Consider the following 22,461-nt stretch of genomic DNA (forward strand, 5'->3'; position numbering starts at 1 on the left):
AGTTTTTATAGGTGGAGGGGGAGCCTTCGTGTATTTTCCTGTATGCGATGAATGCCCCGTACTATCTTTTACTTACTTCTTCCTTGCTATTAGTTAATCACAATGGTGGATTCGGTGCCGTATATTCCGACCTAGATGATTATAAGGTACCCGCTCATCGAACCTAGAGGAAACGAACCTAACGTTTTTCTGACCTAACGTTTTTCCGACCTAAAAATCTGTAGGTTCGATTAGCGAAATGTCCCAAACTGACCTAAAGGTTGGAAATATATTTAGGTCGGTTATTGATATATTTTAGGTCAGTTGGGAATATAAATTAGGTTGGTAAAGCAACAATTTTAGGTTATATAAGCATTCATTTTAGGTCGGTTGAGCAATATTTTTTAGGTCGGTTGAGCAATATTTTTAGGTCGGATGAGCAATATTTTTAGGTCGGATGAGCAATATTTTTAGGTCGGTTGAGCAATATTTTTTGGTCGGTTAAGCAATATTTGTAGGTCGGATGAGCAATATTTTTAGGTCGGATGAGCAATATTTTAAGGTCGGATGAGAAATATTTTTAGGTCAGTTGAGAAATTTTTTTAGGTCGGTTGAGCAATTTTATTAGGTCAGTTGAGCAATATCTTTAGGTCAGTTGAGCAATATTTTTAGGTCAGATGAGCAATATTTTTAGATTGGATGAGAAATATTTTTAGGTCGGTTAAGCAATTTTTAGGTCGGATGAGCAATATTTCTAGGTCGGATGAGCAATATTTTAAGGACGGATGAGCAATATTTTTAGGTTAGTTGAGAAATTTTTTTAGGTCGGTTGAGCAATTTTATTAGGTCAGTGGAGCAATATTTTTAGGTCGGTTGAGCAATATTTTTAGGTCGGATGAGCAATAATATTTTTAGGTTGGATGAGCAATATTTTTTTGATTGGTTGAGTAATATTTTTATTTCAGAGGTTATAATAGATGAGTAATATTTTTTTTAAATGTTTAAATATAAAATAAACATAAAAACAACAATTTTCAATTAAATTAGTATTTATTTAGGGTTAGGTTAGGTTAAGACACTTTCTGGGCCGAGCGCTGCGGCTAGGACAGGCTAGGGGGCCGAGCACTGCGGCCAGGAAAGACCTTTAATTCAACAATTTTTAATAAAATTAGTGTATATAGGGTTAGGTTAGGTTAAGCTCATTTCTGGGCCGAGCGCTGCGGCTAGGACAGGCTAGGGGGCTGAGCGCTGCGGCCATGGGTTAGGTTAAGATATATGACACTTTCTGGGCCGAGCGCTGTGGCTAGGACAGGCTAGGGGGCCGAGCACTGCGGCCACATGTCTTACATTTAATTGAAAATTGTTGAAAAAGTCATGTAAAAAAGCAGCAAAAATCGTTCTCTAGGAAATTACCAAATGATTTAAGTTATTTAGTATTATTTTAGGGTTAGGTTAGGTTGAGCTCAATTCTGGGCCGAGCACTGCGGATAGGACGGGCTAGGGGGGACCGAGCGCTGCGGCCAGGAAAGACCAATTTTATCCATGTTTTAAATATGAGATATGCATGTACAGGCCCCAACGGGTGTTGAGCCCCCCTCAAAAACCCCGTTTTATGCATTATACTGAAACAGTAGTGGTACAGTTCACAATTATGGCAATTATTGGTAAAACAACCTAAAAATATTGCTCATCCGTCCTAAAAAAAATTGCTCATCCGACCTAAAAATATTGCTCATCTGACCTAAAAATAATGCTCATCCGACCTAAAAATATTGCTCATCCGACCTAAAAATATTGCTCATCCGACCTAAGAATATTGCTCATCCGACCTAAAAAAAATTGCTCATCCAACCTAAAAATATTGCTCATCTGACCTAAAAATAATGCTCATTCGACCTAAAAATATTGCTCATCCGACCTAAAGATATTGCTCATCCGACCTAAAAAAATTGCTCATCCGACCTAAAAAAATTGCGTATCCGACCTAAAAATATTACGTATCCGACCTAAAATTATTGCTCATCCGACCTAAAAAATTGCTCATTCGACCTAAAAAAAATTGCTCAACCAACCTAAAAATATTGCTTAACAGACCTAAAATTGTCACTAATCCAACTTAAACTTGCTGGTAAATAGACCTAATATATATGCTCAACCAACCTAAATATATCTCTAAATCTTAGGTCGGAAAACCTATATATTTCTCATAGGATGTCAAACGGACCTAAAGCTTTTTTCAACCAAACCGACCTAAAACATGTGCAAACTACTCGATATTTAGGTCAGAAAACCTTTAGGTTAGAATCATCTAGGTCGGAATATAAGGCACCGATTATAACCTAAAGGTTTTCTGACCTAAATATCGAGTAGTTTGCACGTGTTTTAGGTCGGTTTGGTTGAAAAAAGCTTTAGGTCCGTTTGACATCCTATGAGAAATATATAGGTTTTCCGACCTAAGATTTAGAGATATATTTAGGTTGGTTGAGCATATATATTAGGTCTGTTTACCAGGAAGTTTAAGTTGGATTAGTGACAATTTTAGGTCTGTTAAGCAATATTTTTAGGTTGGTTGAGCATTTTTTTTAGGTCGGATGAGCAATTTTTTAGGTCGGATGAGCAATGATTTTAGGTCGGATACGCAATATTTTTAGGTCGGATACACAATTTTTTTTAGGTCGGATGAGTAATTTTTTCAGGTCGGATGAGCAATATATTTGTAGGTCGGATGAGCAATTTTTTTTAGGTCGGATGAGCAATATTCTTAGGTCGGATGAGCAATATTTTTAGGTCGGATGAGCAATATTTTTAGGTCGGATGAGCATTATTTTTAGGTCAGATGAGCAATATTTTTAGGTCGGATGAGCAATTTTTTTAGGACGGATGAGCAATATTTTTAGGTTGTTTTACCAATAATTGCCATAATTGTGAACTGTTTCAGTATAAATGCATAAAACGGGTTTTTTGAGGGGGGCTCAACACCCGTTGGGGCCTGTACATGCATCTCATATTTAAAACATGGATAAAATTGGTCTTTCCTGGCCGCAGCGCTCGGCCCAGAATTGAGCTTAACATAACCTAACACTAAAATAATAATAAATAACTTAAATCATTTGGTAATTTCCTAGAGAACGATTTTTGCTGCTTTTTAACATGACTTTTTCAACAATTTTCAAATAAATGTAAGACATGTGGCCGCAGTGCTCGGCCCCCTAGCCGCAGCGCTCGGCCCAGAAAGTGTCATATATCTTAACCTATCCCATGGCCGCAGCGCTCAGCCCCCTAGCCTGTCTATAGCCGCAGCGCTCGGCCCAGAAATGAGCTTAACCTAACCTAACCCTATATACACTAATTTTATTAAAAATTGTTAAATTAAAGGTCTTTCCTGGCCGCAGTGCTTGGCCCCCTAGCCTGTCCTAGCCGCAGCGCTTGGCCCAGAAAGTGTCTTATCCTAACCTAACCCTAAATAAATACTAATTTAATTGAAGATTGTTGTTTTTATGTTTATTTTATATTTAAACATTTAAAAAAAATATTACTCATCTATTATAACCTCTGAAATAAAAATATTACTCAACCAACCAAAAAAATATTGCTCATCCAACCTAAAAATATTAATGCTCATCCGAACTAAAAATACTGCTCAACCGACCTAAAAATATTGCTCCACTGACCTAATAAAATTGCTCAACCGACCTAAAAAATTTCTCAACTGACCTAAAAATATTGCTCATCCGTCCTCAAAATATTGCTCATCCAACCTAGAAATATTGCTCATCCGACCTAAAAATATTGCTTAACCGACCTAAAAATATTGCTCAACCGACCTAAAAATATTGCTCATCCGACCTAAAAATATTAAGCTTTTAACCGACCTAAAAATATTGCTTATAACCGACCTAAAAATATTGCTCATCCAATCTAAAAATATTGCTCATCCGACCTAAAAATATTGCTTAACCGACCAAAACATATTGCTCAACCGACCTAAAATTATTGCTCATCTGACCTAAAAATATTGCTCATCCGACCTAAAAATATTACTCAACCGACCTAAAAAATATTGCTCAACCGACCTGAAATGAATGCTTATCTAACCTAAAATTGTTGCTTTAACCAACCTAAAACATATATTCCCAACTGACCTAAAATATATCAATAACCGACCTAAATATATTTCCAATCTTTAGGTCAGTTTGGGACATTTCGCTAATCGAACCTACAGATTTTTAGGTCGGAAAAACGTTAGGTCAGAAAAACGTTAGGTTCGTTTCCTCTATTCGATGAGCAGGTACCGTGGATTCTCATTTGAACTATACTCCCGTTTGATCTATTGTTCATTTGAACTACTGACATGACCTCATATCCTGTAGTTTAAATCAACACTACTTGCTCATTTGAACTATTTTTCTACATAATTCAGTTTCTAAATTTTTTTAGATTCAAGTTAAGGACCATACAATTAATTAGTATAGCATATATAAATTGTTCAAATGAACATAAAAATAGCTTAAATGAACAAAAAAATAGTTCAAATAAAATAGTTCAAATGAAAAAATTACAAAAAAATGGTTAAATGTCCTAGAGAACGTTTTTTGGACCCCTAAAAAAATTGCGTATCCGACCTAAAAAAATTGCGTATNAGGTTAAGTTAAGCTCATTTCTGGGCCGAGCGCGCTGCGGCTATAGGACGAGCTAGGGGGCCTCGAGCGCTGCGGCCAGGAAAGACCTGTATAATTCAACAATTTTCAATAAAATTAGTGAATATTTAGGGTTAGGTTAGTTTAAACTCATTTCTGGGCCGAGCGCTGTGGCCGCTAGCACGGGCTAGGGGACCGAGTGCTGCGGCCATGCATGACAAATACTAATTTCCTGAAAAATAAAAAAAATGACCATGTACAAAATTGATAGGTTCTATTTTTATAATAATTTCAATTATTTTTATGTCCATTTTGAACTATTTTTTTGTCCATTTTAACTATTTTTATGTCCATTTTAACTATTTTTATGCCCATTTGAACATATATCTTTATGTTCATTTGAACTATTTTTATGTTAATTTGAACTATTTTTATGTATACATTTGAACTATTTTTTGTCCATTTGAACTATTTTTTTTGTCCATTTTAACTATTTTTATGTCCATTTGAACTATTGTTTTGTTCATTTCAACTGTTTTTATGTCCATTTAAACTATTTTTATGTTCATTTGAACTATTTTTTTTGTTTCTTTCAATATTAATAGTTAAAATAAACAATAATTCAAATGAACTGAAAATAGTTCAAATGACCATTAAATAAACTCGTTTGAACTATTGTTCATTCGACTATTCACGTGCAGTAGTTCAAACGAACATTAGTTCAAATGAACAATAGATCAAACAGGAGTAGTTCAAATGGGATAGCATCATAAAATTTATTTAATTGATAACATTATCCTCGCTGTTGTTTTCGGTTAAAATTCAAGCCTCTTTATCACTTGCATAAATAACTTTGTATTAAAGGGACACACCGGCTATGTAAGGTAGTTGAACTGAGTATGCAGTGTTGTGGAAAGCTTCTTTCGGATTCATTTGAGACATAAAAACTTTTTAAAGATCTGTAAATCCTGAGTTAAGCGCAAATTCGACGTTCAAAACTCCTATTTTGGGTGTGGATACTTTTTCAGAATCAGTTTTTTTTAAATTACTAAATAACGACGACGAAAAATGAAGTAAAAATCATTAAGTAATTTAATTAGATGGTTGTGAACATATTTCTCAAAAGAAATTTGTCATTAAATCAATGCTAGAATAAATTATTTCGTTTTCATCATTATATTGAATTTCTTTCATTTGCAGATTTCTTCAAATGTCGTCTTTTCAATAATGATTCCGGAAAATCTGCAGAAAATCTTTGTAAAAAAATAGAAACCAGACAAATGAGAAAATAGAAACTAATATTTAAACAAGATTACTTGTTTCCGATGATAAGATTAATTTTTATTTTCTCAACTGGTTCCTAAACAACTAATTAGTTTACTGTATAGTTTTGCTTACAAGTTATTAATAATTTTAGATAACCGATTCTGAAAACGTATCCACCCTCGAAGTACGAGTTTTTAACGTCGAATCTGCGCTCAAACTCAGGATTTACAGATTATGTCTCAAATGAATCCTAAAGAAGCTTTCCACAACACTGCATACTCAGTTCAACTACCTTACATAGCCAGTCTGTCCCTTTAATGTTGATGATTACATGATAAGGACAACACACAAGAACAATAAATAATAATAATAATAATAATAATAATATTAATAATAGTAATGACGACACTGATTGATACTGATAATTATAATAATAATAATAATAATAATAAAAATAACAATATTAACAATAATAATATATCCAAATTTGCAAAGAAATACTAGCTTACAAAATTATTTTTTATTTGTACGACAACATTAAAAAACTATAATTCCAAATAGGGTATATGCACATCTTCAACACATACGTAAAAAATGCACAGGGTCAAGTTAAGGAGATTTCGAACTGAATGAATTATTCTAAATTGACTGTAAATCTTAAGCAGCATTGAATAAAAACTTTTAAGGTGTATCCAACCAATACTCATTTAAAGTTTTGGTCTGGATAAAGCATAATGTAAAAAGCCTATGACCTAATTTTTACGTTAATTAAAATTCACAAATTACAAACTCCACAGATTAAAAAAGCAATCTTGCTTAGATCTTACTTGGCATAATACTTTTAAAAAATCTTATTGTCTAAAAGATTTCCATCATACCATTATTTGACTTATGAGATTAATATTTTATACAGTTCTCATTTAAAAACAGATTGTTAAAATATAGTTTAAATGTGAGAAAATAATCTTTCATGCTGAGTTATAAGGGGTCAAATAGTTGTAGTTAGGTTCTCGAACAGTTCCAATTGATTGAATGATCATGGATTGTGGAACTCCGATTGAAATCGGTTTGGAATAATTTTTGTATTAGTGAGTAAGCTTGCAGCTTCTGCATCCGCCTCAGCATTGTTTGCGTACATCTTGCGTCCAAGCACAAATCCAAATTCTTTCACCTGCGTTTTAAAAGATAAATATAAATGTATGATAAAAAGTATTTTGCGTTACATTTACAAATATTCATTACATAAAAGTTATTATGTACCTTGGCTTGCTCCTTTCTCATTTCCAAATCCGCCCACCTCACCTAGGAAAGAAAACGATAGTATCTATAAAATTATTGTTAGACAAAGACAACTTATCATTATTTCTTTTAATATTTTCTATATCTTTGTCCGTCTGTTTGTCTCCATAATTCTATCTCTTAAACTTTTTAATAATATTCTCTTCTCCTAAATAATATCAATCAAATACGAGTGGAATATGAATATGTCGAATTGCTTGAAGTTTTTCTCCTTAAATGTAAGTTTATAAAGAATTTTTTAGTAAGTTAAAATGAAGACTTAAGTTTGATTTTTATTCTAGATGCAGTTTGAATCTCAGATATTTTGAAATTAACATGTCTTCTTCTTAGTTTTAGGCCAGACATCTTTGCGACAATAAGTTAGGATTTTAAAAAGATTTTCCTACCCTCTTCTTTCCGTCGTCTTTCTTAGAATAGTTGTCTCCAATCTCCAACCAGTCCTCTATACTTGTATGCTGCTGATCTAGACGTTTCTTCACCTTTTCTCCAGTTCCATCCAGCCGAGCTGAAATATATCTAATCAATTAATCAAGCAATATTATAATTATGCTCATTTAAAAATACAAAAAATATTGTTCAAATCAAATCATAACTTGATTAGGGCTAACAAAAAAGAGGCTGTTTGCGAGTACTAATGAAAGCATGGCAGTTTCATGAAATCTTTCAATATTTTCGGAACAGTCTCTTTAGAACGAGGAGTGCACATACACTAAACTTACCGAGTTTATCTTCTCTATCCATTATTTCCCATTTACTAGTCTTTAGAAAACTAGTTTCTTCTGTGTCCTGAGGGGCAAACATTTTCCAGATTATGTACATACGTTCAGTTTACATGTACAATCGTCAATATCAAGTACAGTGCATACATACATATATGTAATAAATTTTTCTTATACATTTTAAAATACGAAATTGTTACTATTTAAGTATTGTTTTATAATATTATTGAATCGTCTGTCACCTATGTAAATTGAGTATTAAGATAATGAAGCAATTACTATACTATGCACATTGTACATATATTATATACATATATTATTATAAAATGTTGAAAACTACTAAAGTTAAAATAGACCAGGAAAAGTTCAGTTTCTTGGTAATTCTTTTTAAAAGAAAAAATAGCATGTTCACCAAACATTTCCCCATTGGAAAACGTTTTGGTTCTAATGAAGCAAATATTAAGCAGTTAAAACAACGTGAAGCTTTCTTAAAGATTATATTTAGAAAGTTATTATTGAATAATTTAAAGAAAATTTCTCAGTTAACAAGTATTCATTTGAATCCTTGTGTCCCATTACCTCCTCCTCTTCCTCATCATCATTCTTTACAACTTCTTCTTTAACATCAACGGTCTGAACTTCTTCAACCATCTCAATACTGTCGATAGCGTCGTCCTTAACAACCAAAATTATTAAATTCTTAAATTTTCAAAATTCGTTTTTTTTGGGATGAAATAGAACAGATTTCAGGTCCTTGATTCAGATCCAGATTCTGGGTATCGGTTAGGATCCAAATTTCAGGCCCATGGTCTAGGTCCCTTGTTTGGACCCAGATTTCGAATTTTTTTAATCACATGGCTGACCCAGAAATCCAGTATCCTAAGCACTGGCCATAAATATATCTATTAACCTGCAGTACAGAACTTATATCCAGAGTGTTCATATGAGAAGGAGTTTTCTCCCAAGTCTTCTTCAGCTGTTTAATCTAAAGAGAACTATTTATTGAGTCCAACCTCTTAATTGTTTAAGTTTTGCAAGTTTTAAATTCCAAAGATTTCCTGTTCTTCTAGAACTAAAAGGAACGTTAACTTTGAAATCTTGATTGACTAAAATATACTGGCTCTGTGATTTCAAGTGGCCAATGACCACCCATATCAAGGGGTAATGTCCAATTTACAGTGGTACCTTTAACACCAAGGGTGGTCCATAAGAAAATTTATTTACTGTACAAAAAGAATTTTGGAATACACAATAAATTTGATTTCGGTAGCTAAAAACTGGTTTGGCAGGGTGTTTACAAACAATCTAATTAGGCTACTGTCAAAATAATATCTTCAGTTTCAATATGAGAAGTGAGATTTCTATTCTTTTAAAGCAGATCTATTTACTATAATTCCCTTTTTCGTCCGTTTGTTTATTCGTTTATTCCCTGTCTTAGAATACTGGGTTCAATTTAATGCGTTGGTTTGTGTCCAGTTTCGGATGCGTTTGTTGACAAAAAACCACTATACATTCGTACAGACACCGAAACTGAGTTCATTGTGAATTAAAGAATTTGGTGTATTCTGAGTACAAAAGTACTTTTGGCCTTACCTTACCTTGCTTAAAACCATTATCTGATTATTGTTCTGGTAGATATCGTCATTTCTTCAGTTTAAATTTTTTTTAATTTCCTTCATTGTTTTTGTCACATAAATCCTCAACTCACTTAGATAAGTCAGTCCCAAGGGAAAATCGAAAATCACATTTCAAAGATAAAAACATGGACATCTCTATTAATCTTGATTACACAATGCTTAAAGGAAATCGTTGTGAATCGGACATGCCACTGTAAAAAATGGAGGGTCTTTTGATACTACGTCTTTAGTCCTTTACAAAAATGTGTTACCTCCTCTTCTGTGCGTTTATGTATATTGTTTGCTAAACATTTCTCCAGGTCGGCCTCTACTTCACAAATATAAACCTGAACATCATTAAAATCAATACCAATACCAATACCAATACCAATACCAATACCAATACCAATACCAATACCAATACCAATACCAATACCAATACCAATACCAATACCAATACCAATACCAATACCAATACCAATACCAATACCAATACCAATACCAATACCGACGAACTCGAACTCGAACTCGAACTCGAACTCGAACTCGAACTCGAACTCGAACTCGAACTCGAACTCGAACTCGAACTCGAACTCAAACTCAAAATCAAAATTAAAGCATGAGGCAAATCATAAATTGTTTCACAAGCTCAAGACCACATGTTCGTAAATTATGGAGTAGATTTGTTTTGTTTACCTCGAATCCGTTCTGTTTGGCATGACTCCACATATTCTTGAAATGATCAACTTTATGATTGATGCAATCAACTACATTAACATTTTATTCATTATCTGAACAGCATTTAACCACTTTTCTTCTTCTACCAAAGCTGGTTATGTTGTGTTATGTTATTATTTAAAATGCTGGAAATAATTCGTTTAAGTTCCCCACTCGATGAGGATTTCAAATTAAAGACTTAAATGTTATCTTATCAATTCATTTCAGACAACTGGGGTTCAACTTTTAAAGTGACAGAATGAAAAAATGCGCAGTACTGTACGTACAAACTTCCACCCCCCCCCCTCCGGCCCCACCCCTTCCTAGAAAAAAGGTCGTGGAGGCAAAGTATAGAAGTACTTTGCCAGATTACATTCAGCTTTCAGAGAAGCAACAACTAGGTGTTAAAAGGCGCTTCTTATAGTATTCAGAGATACAGGGTGAGAGAAATAAAATGGCAAACTAGAGAAACTTTAACCAGGGGTGTATATGGGGGCCGGGTATAGACCCTTGCACACAAATGGAAAAGAAATAAACGGAACTACAAAAAACATTGAAGGCCCGAATTAATTTTTAACGCTGTATTACACTGGATAATGGAAGATTTTTACCTAGCTGGATCCAGATTTTACTACCGGCAGCTTTAAAATACTCCTTAATAACAAGCCTGAGAGGGAATTTAAAGAATTTGAGCCGCGGTTTAAAACTGCCCAAACCCGGTTTAAATTAAGCGCCGGCTTAAATCTTGAAACATTTGATACAATTTTAAGTGGAACCAACCATATTTAAGCCGCCGCTCAAATTCTTTAAATTCGGCCACGGGTTTGCTATGTCCGAACTCGTCTGAAAGACGCTAACTCTTTCGATTGAATCTGGTTCTATGAATAAGCATCAAGGGAGCTCAGAACAGTCAGGTTCTTATACAACTCTCTCCAGTTTCTTGTGGCTGAAACGAATCCTGTGTTAAATAACATGCCAGAACACCCTACTTGGAAAAAAAGAAAAGAAAATAATAGTGCAGAGAAGGAGGGGTTTCTCTCTCTCTCTTCCCCCTCCCAGTTTATACTCTGCCGGCTGCGAGGAAAAGATAGCTGTAGACAAGGCTTTATTCTGAAGCACTGTCTGAGATGAACTTCAAGAATTCTTTTGTCAAAAATATCCACTCCTTTCCTAACCTTTCTTATCCCATTTGTCATTATTAAGGCGGAATTCTGACAATGGATAAGCTAAGAATTTTCAAACCCCGCTTAGCAGTGACTTTTATTTTTTTCAACTTGCAAGAATATAATAAATATGTCTCCCGAGCTTTCCTGGTTAGTTAAGCATAGACCCTGTATCATGAAAAGCTGGAATGCTTAGTGTGACCAGACATAAACGGTGCTATGTTAACGCCTCACCACGCAAATGCCTCAAAAAACGGACTCATAAAACTTGCTAGGGGCCTGAGCCCTGCGGCCATGGCTGTGAAAATTGTTAGAATATAGTCTTTTTAATTTCAAGTTGAGGAAAGACGACATTAAATTAGTTTTATGAGTCCGTTTCTGTGAGGCATAAACAAGAGGGTAACAATCAGAAATATGTGTCAAAATGCATTTTTCCCCTTGTTTACAAGAGATTAGAATGCGTAGATCTAAAAAAGAAGAACAAAACAGATGTATGATCAGAGAAAAAGGAGATATAACAGCCAGAGAAAAAATTCACTGCTCTTTTTAAATTTTGTTAAAAAGAAGTACTCTGCAATCTGCATATCAAAGCTTAATATTAAAAGACCAGTTTGCACGATAGAGATAACACAAATTACGAATTAAGAATGAGAATAAAATGTTTCCTATCAGGAATGAGAAGTATCCACCGTCAATATTCTTCTTGAAGCTTTTAACTAAACAATCCCTGTAGGAGTCCTCTAGATCTTCGTCATACTCATACTAATAACAGAAATTATTTTGGTTCATCACATCAATAGGACTAAAATAAATATTAATAAAACCTTACGCAGAGTTCTTTTGATTCATAATAATTTTTAAGGAGAATAAAGCCTATAAAAAGAATGAATACTTAATATATAAAATAACTCTACCTGTCCATCTGACATAAAGTAATCATCCAGAGCCATAACACGAGGTGGGTCAGCTCCTTCCTCCGTTTCCTTATCCTTAACTAACCTGAACCATTTAAAGGATTAGAGAGGGATAAACAGGATATGGAAATTCTTACCATCAAAATATGAAATCATGTTAAAATACTAAATTTAAATAATTTGAAAAATTATCCGATCTTAGTGCTTACTTGGCCACGTGACTTTTTCCAGCTCCAGGTAGTCCTCTGAGTATGATGACCAGCCTAGGGGGCCGGGTATATCGACCCGGGGGGGATACAAGGTCATCAAGATGGACCTAGAACAATATGATGTATCATAGCTGAAGAACATAATTAAAATATTAAAAACCTTTCTAAAACTTATTAATGTAATTAAAGTCATATTCTTTCTATATCAGGGCTTTTCAGTCAGAATTGGCACAGCCTTAACGTCAGACTTACGACCATATAAAGCCATGATATCGATCTGCAGATCAGATCAGGTCAGGTCAGATCTGACTAAATACTAAGAAAAAATTACCGAAAAAATACTTGAAGAATGCAAACATGGTGGAAAGTACATTTTTGCTGGATTTTTATGATAAAATTTATGTCAGATGCGAAAGTTTATGAAAATATTGAGTATTCGAAAATAGGGTTTCACCTTTTTGCCGGCAGGAGGAGCTGGAGCAGGTGCTGGGGGCGGAGCTTCCCATTCATCTAGAGAAATCATCAATCTTTTAACCAAGACTGTACGAGAGCTTAAGTGTAGGGGGGGGGGACGCTATGCGCGCTTTTTTTGTGTTTACTTTTTTTGACAAACTTACAGATTAGTTTTTTTATATATATCAAAGAACCGTGTATCTTTCATACTTAGCCTTTGCTTGGTTAAGAACATGTATTTGTTGATTATATATCAGATTTGTGAAGGAAATTATATTTTGCCAAAAACTCCAAACTCAAATCTGTCCAACCCGATGTTGTAGATTTTTGATATTTCAAACTATGAATTTTATGAGCTATGAAAAAGCCCAAATTTGAAATAACACCATTAGGTTTCAAAGAAATAGGGATTAGCAAATTTAAGTTTGCGGCAAACACTTAGTTCCTTTCTTGATAAATCTTTCCACCTTTCAAAGATAATGTTTCCTCTCAGAAATTAGATATGTTTGCGCGGAGCAGCAAAAAAACGTGTAGGGTTTTATTTGCTGAATATTTGGGTATGAATTGTAATAAAAAGGATAAAAACATGCCTTTTGAAATAAAGTTTATTTTCTCCATAATAAATCAAAAATCATAATTTATTACAGAAGTTAGGTTTGTTTGCGTGGAATATCATAGTAATTTTAATAGTTTTAATTGCTGAAATTTTGATTAAAGAATTAAAAAGGATAGAAATTTTCAGGGGTTTACTTGCTGAATTTTTGTTGCCAAACCACTTATTTTTAATTTTTTTCCCCACATCATATAACATCATTTCACAGTTGAGACCCCCTATGCGTGCCCCCCCCGTAGGGGGCACTTGCACCCAGTGCCCCCCCCCCTCGTACACCCCTGTTTTAAACCAATTCTATATAACTATTTACCCAGATTATCCTCAATGATTCCATAATGACTTGCGTGGCAAAAAAAGAAGAAAAAAAGAATTATGATAAAAATTTACTTGAATAGTTGCTGATACTCGAACCAGGTCCTCTGTATCCGGGACCATTAGGAGGATATCCACCTCCTCGAGAAGGATATCCAGGTCCGGCATCCGGATACCCAGCACCTGTGGATGAAAATCCACGGCCGCTTTCGGAATAACCAGGGCCTCTGCTTGGATATCCGGGACCATTATCTGAATATCCAGGTCCACCAGCTGGATATCCAGCTCCACTTTCTGAGTATCTATTACCGGGTGGATAGTCAGTATCGTACCCAGTTCCGTATTCAGAGTTTCCGGTTCCATATCCACCTCCTTCATATCCTTGTTGATAATCTTGTTCATGGTATTGAGACCCTCGGCCTGAACTGGAGGACTCAAAACAAGCTTTAGGTTCATCCCTATGCCCCCAGTCAAAGGTCTGAGGTTTAAACTCCAAAGATTTAAAATCTTCCTTCCTAAAATACAAAAAATAATGTAGATGAATAAAAAATACATGCTTGGATAAACTTGGCTTGTGCAAGCTAAGAAAATCACATGCGCGGCTCATGGGCATATTTAGGGGCATAAATTGCAACATATTAAATATTTTCTCTTAAAACTGTTCCGAGTTTTTGAAGATCTAACACTATCAGGGATATCATTCCAAAGTTAAGAAGCTCTAATACAAAAAGAGTGTTTTCTCTTTCAATACTTGATATGATCAACATTTCATTACTTTATTGTACAGGAGTAGATTAGATTACAAAATCAAAAAATAACATGCAATGAAGGGATTGCCAAATATTCATTAGGTCGAGCCTCAGGTAAATACCCGATAATTTAGATGTATAGAGGGACTGTGAACTATGTAAAGGAGGATGGGATCTATGTATTTAAGGAGGATGGGATCTATGTAGCAGGGGAGGATGGGATGTATGTAGTAAAGGAGGATGGGATCTATGTAGTAAAGGAGGTGGGATCTATGTAGTATGAATACCTAAGACTAGGGGGAGGAGCGGGAACATCTGAAGCATAATCCTTGACTGCAGTTGGGTTCCAAGAATAGTTATAACTAGATCCCCTGGAACCCACATCATCTCTTATTCTCGAGTTACGTTGAAACAAATCTTCTTCACGAATGTTTGAGTCCTGATTGTATTGGTTGGGTCGACCAGGAACAGGACTGTCAAACATGTCCTCGGAGTTTAAAATGTCTGATAATCCTGAATGTGTATTTTAATTAATGGGAGAAACATTTAACAAGGCTTGGAACATAATGCTAATAGTGGTATCTTATTGAGTATTTCAATTAGTACTTTAATTACTTGAGATAATATTAAGATTTGAAATTGAATTATCTAATCTAAATGAAACATGGTTCCGACCTGGACCCTGCCGTATCCAACTAGACTTTCGTAAATTATCCATTCGTTCGATCTCTCCTAGGCCCTCCATCAGACTTGGTGCATTCTCAGTTAACCTAATAAATAAATAAATAAATCCACCAACCAACCAACCAATCAATCATTTCTCTGCTTAAAAAATAAATATTCTGTAGATTCTTAGAGGAAGAACAATAAACCAAGAAAAGAGGAATCCGGTGTCCGAATTTAATGAATTTAAGCCGCGTCTTAAATCCCCAAAAAACTGGTTTCAATTGAGCGCCAGCTTAAAAACTTTAAAAATTGAATACAATTTTAAGTGGAACCAACAGTATTTAAGCCTCGGCTCAAATTCTTTAAATTCGGCCTCTGTTGACTTAACTTCCTAGGTCCGTTCTATCTTTTCAAGACCTTTTCAATAAGATTATGAAATGTGAATACACAAAATGCCGACTAACAACCCTGTCAACCAACTTACCAATCCATCAACCAACTAACAAGCCAAACCAACCAACCAGCCAACCAATAAAAATTGAGTATTACATCTAGATAAAGCAAGACTAATAATAATAACCTTCGTCTAAGGGCAAGCAGAGAGTTAGCAGTAGAGGCATTGTTCATGTTGTTCATAGCCATACCACCCGTGTTGTTCATATTTCTACTCTCGTTCATGTTGTTCATGCCCATACCTCTCATATTTCCCATGTTACCCATATTTCCCAAATTCGAAGTTTCCATGTTGTTCAGGTTTCCTCTCATGTTCATGTTGCCCATGTTGCCCATGTTGCCCATGTTGCCCATGTTGCCCATGTTGCCCATGTTGCTCATGTTGCTCATGTTGCCCATGTTGCCCATGTTGTTCATGTTGCCCATGTTGCCTATCTTGTCCATGTTATGTATACTGCCCATGTTGTTCATGTTGTTCATATTGCCCCTCATGTTCATTAGATTTCTCGTATTCCCTTCCATGTCTTCATCCAAGTCCATCATTTCACCGATTCCTGGCATATTCTAAACAAAAAACAGCTGATCACTTTCAAATAGAATTTTTTTAATTCTTCAACACATAGAATTAACTATCCATCTCCCTCCATTTCATGATGTTTTTGCTTGTCTAGTTTTAATTATGAAAAAAATGTCGTACCTTATTTTCAGATTCTCCCCATCTGCTTCTTTTCACCTAATAGAATTTGAAAACAATTAGATGTGAATTTAAAAACAAGTTCAGCCAGAGGGAAAATTTATCAAAAAAGAGAAGTAGTTCAATTAGCCAACAAATTCTACCTGATGAGAATAATGAAAAAATGAGATAAATCAAACACTTCTGCTAAATTCATGATTTTGAATTTGATTTTGATTTGTTCTAGCTTACCCTAGAATAGTCTGGTTGTTGCTGTTGCTGTCGTTTATTATTCTCAACTGCAGTTTCCTCGTCCGAATCCTTTTCGTAAAATAATAAAATTACTTTTCTTAATTTCCTCTGTTTTAAAAAATTGACTGGTAAGTTATTTTTAAACAAATTATATCACAAATCAGATCAAATCAGATCAAATCAGATCAAATCAGATCAAATCAGATCAAATCAGATCAAATCAGATCAAATCAGATCAGATCAAATCAGATCAAATCAAATCAGATCAAATCAGATCAAATCAGATCAAATCAGATCAAATCAGATCGAATCAGATCAGATCAAATCAGATCAAATCAGATCAAATCAGATCAGTTCAAATCAGATCAAATCAGGTCAATTCAATTCAATTCAATTCATAAGATTTAGGGATTGCTTTAGGCTCCTTTATACAGGGTGAGGTTTCAATTCACAAATCAGATCAAATCAGATCAATCAGATCAAATCAGATCAAATCAGATCAAATCAAATCAGATCAAATCTGATCAAATCAGATCAAATCAAACCAAACCAAATCATGAGATTTGCGGCTCCATGTGTACAGGACAGAGTTGTAATTCTTTCCTGCTCAGTTATTAATTCAATCTGCTAACAAAGATCCCAGTAGCCCGACCAAATTTTAGCCAAGCTACCATTTAGAAGTAGCCATAATTTAATTTTCTGCCTAACATATTTTATATACAAATGATGGGTTACAAAACTCACGCATAATAATCCCTTGGAAAACTTACCTCCGAGTTATTTAGAATCTTCTTGGCAATCTCAGCAGCATCATCCTTGCTGGTGTTCAGGGGAGCAGACTAAAACAGATATAAAAATATAAATATAATTTGATAATCTCCTGAATTATTTCAATTTGGCTCTCAAAACTTAAAATTACAATCTTAGATACCACCATTGTTAACATTGATGAAAGCTTTTAGGGAAAAAGAAATAGATCTAAGTCACTTGGAAGGGTAAAAGCCCTCTGAAGTTTAAATATTTTTAGCAAAAAGGAAAAAAATTCTGAAAGCTAACTTCAATATTAACAATATTAGCACTGGTGGACGGTGGTATGTATTTGAAATCGCACTGCTAGTTTTAGAGGGTCGAAATGGAACACCCTTTTTTCAACATCGTAATTTGGTTTGAAAATTGTGATTTGTGATCCATCCTTTAAGTATCACCTGGAATGTTACAGGCTCAACTTTCTTTGGTGTACTGTCCTCGTTCCAGGCCTCCAGCATCTTCTTCCTCTTGGCGTGGGCAACCTCGAGGCTGTTCCTCTTCTCCAACAGCTTACATCGCATTCCCTCCATCACCCTAAAAATATTTATCAGTAAAAAAATAGATTCTCAAATCAAGAATTGTGGCGAGTTGCTCCGACAACAGAAGGGAGGTTCAAGTCCCAAATTAAATCAGCGTCCTAACAATCACATATCCACCTCAAGATGAATCTACTTGAATCTATTATTAATCAAGGAATTGTGGATTTTCATCCCGGACAAAGTTTTTTAAATGTAATTTGCCGTTTAACTTTATAAAGTTACCTTTGGTAGTCGTCAACATATTTTCTGTCCGGGTTAGAGATATTTTGGCTTTTCCAAATATTATATGAAACCTCCCACTTCGAGAACATATCGTCAAATGCTTTCAGCTCGTTGTTCTCTTTGTTTTTAGACACTTCTAAGCTTTTACTGTCAGTGTCTCCTAAAATATATTAAATTAATAACACTTTCAGAAAATTTACTAAACTTTCAACAAGTCATTTAAATAACACGAACCTTTTTGAATCGAATCTTTTGAAGATCCCGGAGCTGGATGATCTGTTTCCTCTTCCAATCCTGGGATTTGATCCGAAGAAAGATTGGTTTTCTTTCCTCCAAGCCAGTACTTCATATTGTTATCAGACTCCTGGATATACTTATCCTCCATAGCTTTCAGCCGCTTAGAGTCGTTATCGTTTAGGACGGGTTGGACAGGGTTCGTAGAGGGTTCCAGAGCCTTCCCGCACTTCTTACAGTTGATCCGACTGTATTAAACAATTTTAAACAATCAAAATACTGACGTCAACAGTCAACATTGAGTATCAATAAATTAAAATGATAAACAGTAAAAATTAGAATTTAATCAAAGGTAAGGTATAAAATAATTTGTCTATATGTGGGACTGTCAGCGTATCCAATATATAAATAATATTCAAACCTGGGAAAATTGTAACTTTTGCATCTTGTGCAGTCCCATCCTCCTTTGACTTTTGCCAATGCTTGGCACCTAGAACAGTTCTTCCGACCAGGTGCATTGTACATACTACATTTAAAACAATCCCATCCTTGCTCAGCCTCCGGGGGGTACAAAGACTTCTTCTCTTTGCACTTGTAGCACTCTTTTCGACTAAACAGATATGTTTTGTTAACTTTCTTTTTACAAATATTTGGATTGAGGCCCCTTCCAATTAAGTTTTCAAGTATTTCCAGTGTATTAAAGGGACTGTGGGCCTAATGTTCAGTAAACCTCTATTTATTAAGTGTCTGATCAAGACTGCGTGGAATATCCGGAATTTTTTAATTGAATTTTTTTCTTCAACTGTGGTTTCACTATTAAGTGATTGCCTCATAAACAATCGAGACATAAACACTTTTACAAGTTAGAAAAACGACAATATCTTCATTAGTATTGATCAAAAAAGGTTTAAAGGGTAACGATGTAAATAATACATAACCTTTTTTACCTGTAATACCATTTTAAACTACAACAACGGTAACTTTACTGAATAAAATCAATAAAATACAAAAAAAGAATGAGTCCCACCTGGCAAAGTTGTGATTTTCACATTTTGGACAAATCCAATCTCCAGGTTTTAACGCCTTGTTTCTCGACTTATCTGCCATTGCAGCCTTTGACTTATCTGCCATTGCAGCCTTTGACTTATCTTCCATAGCAGCCTTTGGCTTATCTTCCAAAGCAGCCTTTGGCTGTTCGACAGGAGGCAAGGAGCCGTCTAGGAAATATTTAAAGTAGAAGTAATCGTGCACGGAGGTTATCGTGAATCGTAAATTCATTATAGCTATTTTTTTATATTTATTATAATACCCTTAGATATGGGTCCTTGGAGGCAAAACAGTGTTAAGGATTTCTTTAGGCATTTAATCATTCTTTAAATTTAAAAAAAAAATGAGTTCGTTCAATAAAAACAGAAACAAGTCTGCAGTACACTAACTCCTGTCATTTTTTTTTTCATAAACTTTGTTACAAAAATATTAAGTTTAAGAGGAACATATGATACCGAAAACAAATTAAATATCTGTTTATCCAATGCAATGTTTTAACAATGCTTCTAAAATTAATGTGACGCTATTACTTCTACGTATATTAAGTGTTTGTTACCTCTTAAAGTTTTGCATTTCCAGCAGTCGTTTCTTAAAAAGTTTTTCCTTGAGCACTTAGAGCAAATCCATTCTTTATCTGACAGACTATTAGACTTTTTAGGAACAAAATCTTCCTTAGATTCACCATCCTTGTTATTCCGGTTTGGAAAACCACCTCTAGAACCACCTCGACCTGGACCTTGAGCTCCTCGCCCAGGGTTACCAAGATTACTGCTTTGAATGTTTTTCAGAGAACCTTGTCCATCCCCTCTTTTCTGACCTTTAAACCAGTCCGCAGGTTGGTCGTTGTAACTAGAATCTACGTCCTGATGGTATCCTTCATCTCCCCATTCATCTTCTTCATTATAATTCTCATAATCTTCATAGGTATTGTAGTCTTCATTCCCTTCGTCATAATATTCTCCTTGATTTTCACCACCTTCATAATAATCTTCACCTTCATTGTAATTTTCTTCATCATCGTAATTCCTGTTAAATCTATCGTTGAATGCTTCATCATCATTGAATTCATCATTATAAAATTCTTCATTTGATTTCTCCTGCTGGAAATTAATATCAAAATTTCCCTCTTGACTTAAATCTTTATTCTGAAAGTTTCCCCCACGTGAAAAGGATTCACCTCTTCCTCTGCTGAAGGAAGTGTTCCGATCCATATAATTTGACGGATTTCCTCTTCCTCTTGCGAATGGAATTTCCTCTCTTCCCCTGTCAAACGAAGACTCTCCTTTTCCTCTATTGACTGAACTATTTCTTTCCATTGAATTTGAAGCGTTACCTCGTCCTCTTGCAAATGGAACTTCACCTCTACCTCTACTGGAAACAGAGTTTCTTTCAAACGAATTTGGCGCCTTTCCTATACCTATTGCACCCGGAGCTTCACCCTTCTTCAATGACGAATCATCTCTTTCAAATGAAGTATCTCTTTCCATAGACTTTTGCGCAATTCCTCTACCTCTTCCAAATGGAATACTTCCCCCTCCCCTTCCTCTATTTATCAGAGGTTCACCTCTTCCCCCACGAAATGAACTTTCTTTTTCCATTGAATTATGAGCATCCCCCCCTCCAGTCATGAAGGAGGCGTCATTTCTACCTCTAGCAAAGAAAGGAGTTCCTCGTCCTCTCGCAGATGCAGATTCATCCCTTCCACCCACAAGATTCCCATTACCTCTTCCTCTTCCCCTTCCGATAGGACTGTTTTGCCAATGACCTGCTCCCGGTGGATTTGATTGGTTGAACTCGTTGATAGGACTGTTTTGCCATTGACCTGCTCCCAGTGGATTTGATTGGTTAAACTCGTTTTTAAAACTGTCTTGTTCTACAGCTGGCTTATCCCAACGATTTGTTTTTTGCCATCCTCCATCTTTGCCTCCTTGATTCTGGTTAGAGCTACTGTTCTTCTCCTGGTTAGGTGGAGGGGGTGGGGGAGGTGCCACAAGTATTTCCATCAAACCTTTCGGCCGATTTTCCGTGGCATTGGTAGTTTTGGCATTCCCTGTGTTTCCAGATGAGGGTGGAGGGGGAGGAGGGGGTTTAGTCTCCGTTAAAACAGGAGGTTTACTGTAACTAGGAGTTCCAATAGGAGTAGGAGGATTACTCATCCCTGACAAAGGAGGTTGAGTAGCGGCGGGTGGCGGGGGTTTAGGTTCGCTAGGTGGTGGAGGTGGTGGTTTCTGTCCAGGCAGAGGGGGGTTAGATGCACTGGGTGGAAGGGGGTTCGGTGTTCTTGGAAGAGGAGGGTTTACTCCTTTGGGTAGAGGAGGATTTCCAGCCCTTGGCAATGGAGGATTCCCACCTTTGGGTAGAGGAGGGTTCGATCCTTTTGGTAAGGGTGGACCTGGTCTTGAAGAAGGTAATGGAGGAGCTGTGCTGTTCAACAGTGGAGGTCTGGGACCTCCAAATCTTTGTTGAAACAAATTGTTTCCGGTTTGCCATTGATTAAACTGCTGATGGTTCGCAAAGCCCTTTAAAATAATGAACAAAAGTTAATAAACTTATAAATAAACAATGGTGTTAATCTTTAAAAAATAATTATTTTAAAAACAAGTAAGTTTTTGCGATATAATTGTTAAAAATCAATATAAGGATTTTCCTAAAATTGATGTTCCCAACCTGCTGAGTTTGTTGAAAGTTGTTGAGGTTTCCCTGAAACTGGTTGAACATGTTTCCCATGAGGTTTGGAATATTACCAGGAAATCCTGGATTCCAATTCCCTCCTCCCCCATTCCACATTTCTGTCTGGAAAGTCGGTAAATATAAAATAAATAGGTGGAAAATATAAAATATGAATATATGCAATTTATAAGATTAAATGAGATTATCACAGAATATTTATCACTTAAATCATAAAATGAAAAATATGAAGAG

At 35.3% G+C, this 22,461-nt stretch overlaps 1 protein-coding gene across 2 annotated transcripts; it reads right to left on the reverse strand.

Annotated features, from left to right (window-relative positions):
- Positions 1 to 6,383: 6,383 nt before the first annotated feature.
- LOC111698571 (uncharacterized) lies at positions 6,384 to 22,439 on the reverse strand. 2 transcript variants are annotated; one of them, XM_023468929.1, is made up of 26 exons: positions 22,207 to 22,439; positions 20,096 to 22,058; positions 19,520 to 19,709; positions 18,914 to 19,102; positions 18,493 to 18,740; positions 18,259 to 18,418; positions 17,896 to 18,031; positions 17,461 to 17,529; positions 16,691 to 16,759; positions 16,463 to 16,498; positions 15,893 to 16,329; positions 15,322 to 15,416; positions 14,934 to 15,159; positions 13,973 to 14,412; positions 12,974 to 13,029; positions 12,520 to 12,626; positions 12,311 to 12,395; positions 12,062 to 12,158; positions 10,213 to 10,283; positions 9,789 to 9,863; positions 8,811 to 8,885; positions 8,480 to 8,575; positions 7,901 to 7,967; positions 7,568 to 7,686; positions 7,143 to 7,184; positions 6,384 to 7,053 (listed from the first exon to the last, which is right to left on the reverse strand). In XM_023468929.1, exons 1-26 carry the CDS (start codon positions 22,324 to 22,326, stop codon positions 6,919 to 6,921), a joined length of 5,403 nt encoding a protein of 1,800 aa, XP_023324697.1. In that variant the 5' UTR covers positions 22,327 to 22,439; the 3' UTR covers positions 6,384 to 6,918. The 2 variants fall into 2 exon arrangements, with proteins under 2 accessions (XP_023324697.1, XP_023324698.1); XM_023468930.1 differs by lacking the exons at positions 6,384 to 7,053; positions 7,143 to 7,184; positions 7,901 to 7,967 and having other exon boundaries at positions 7,574 to 7,686.
- Between the last annotated feature and the right edge of the window lie 22 nt (positions 22,440 to 22,461).

Source organism: Eurytemora carolleeae, unplaced genomic scaffold (genome assembly GCF_000591075.1).
Source record: "Eurytemora carolleeae unplaced genomic scaffold, Eaff_2.0 scaffold297, whole genome shotgun sequence".
In the NCBI taxonomy this organism is placed as follows: domain Eukaryota; kingdom Metazoa; phylum Arthropoda; class Copepoda; order Calanoida; family Temoridae; genus Eurytemora; species Eurytemora carolleeae.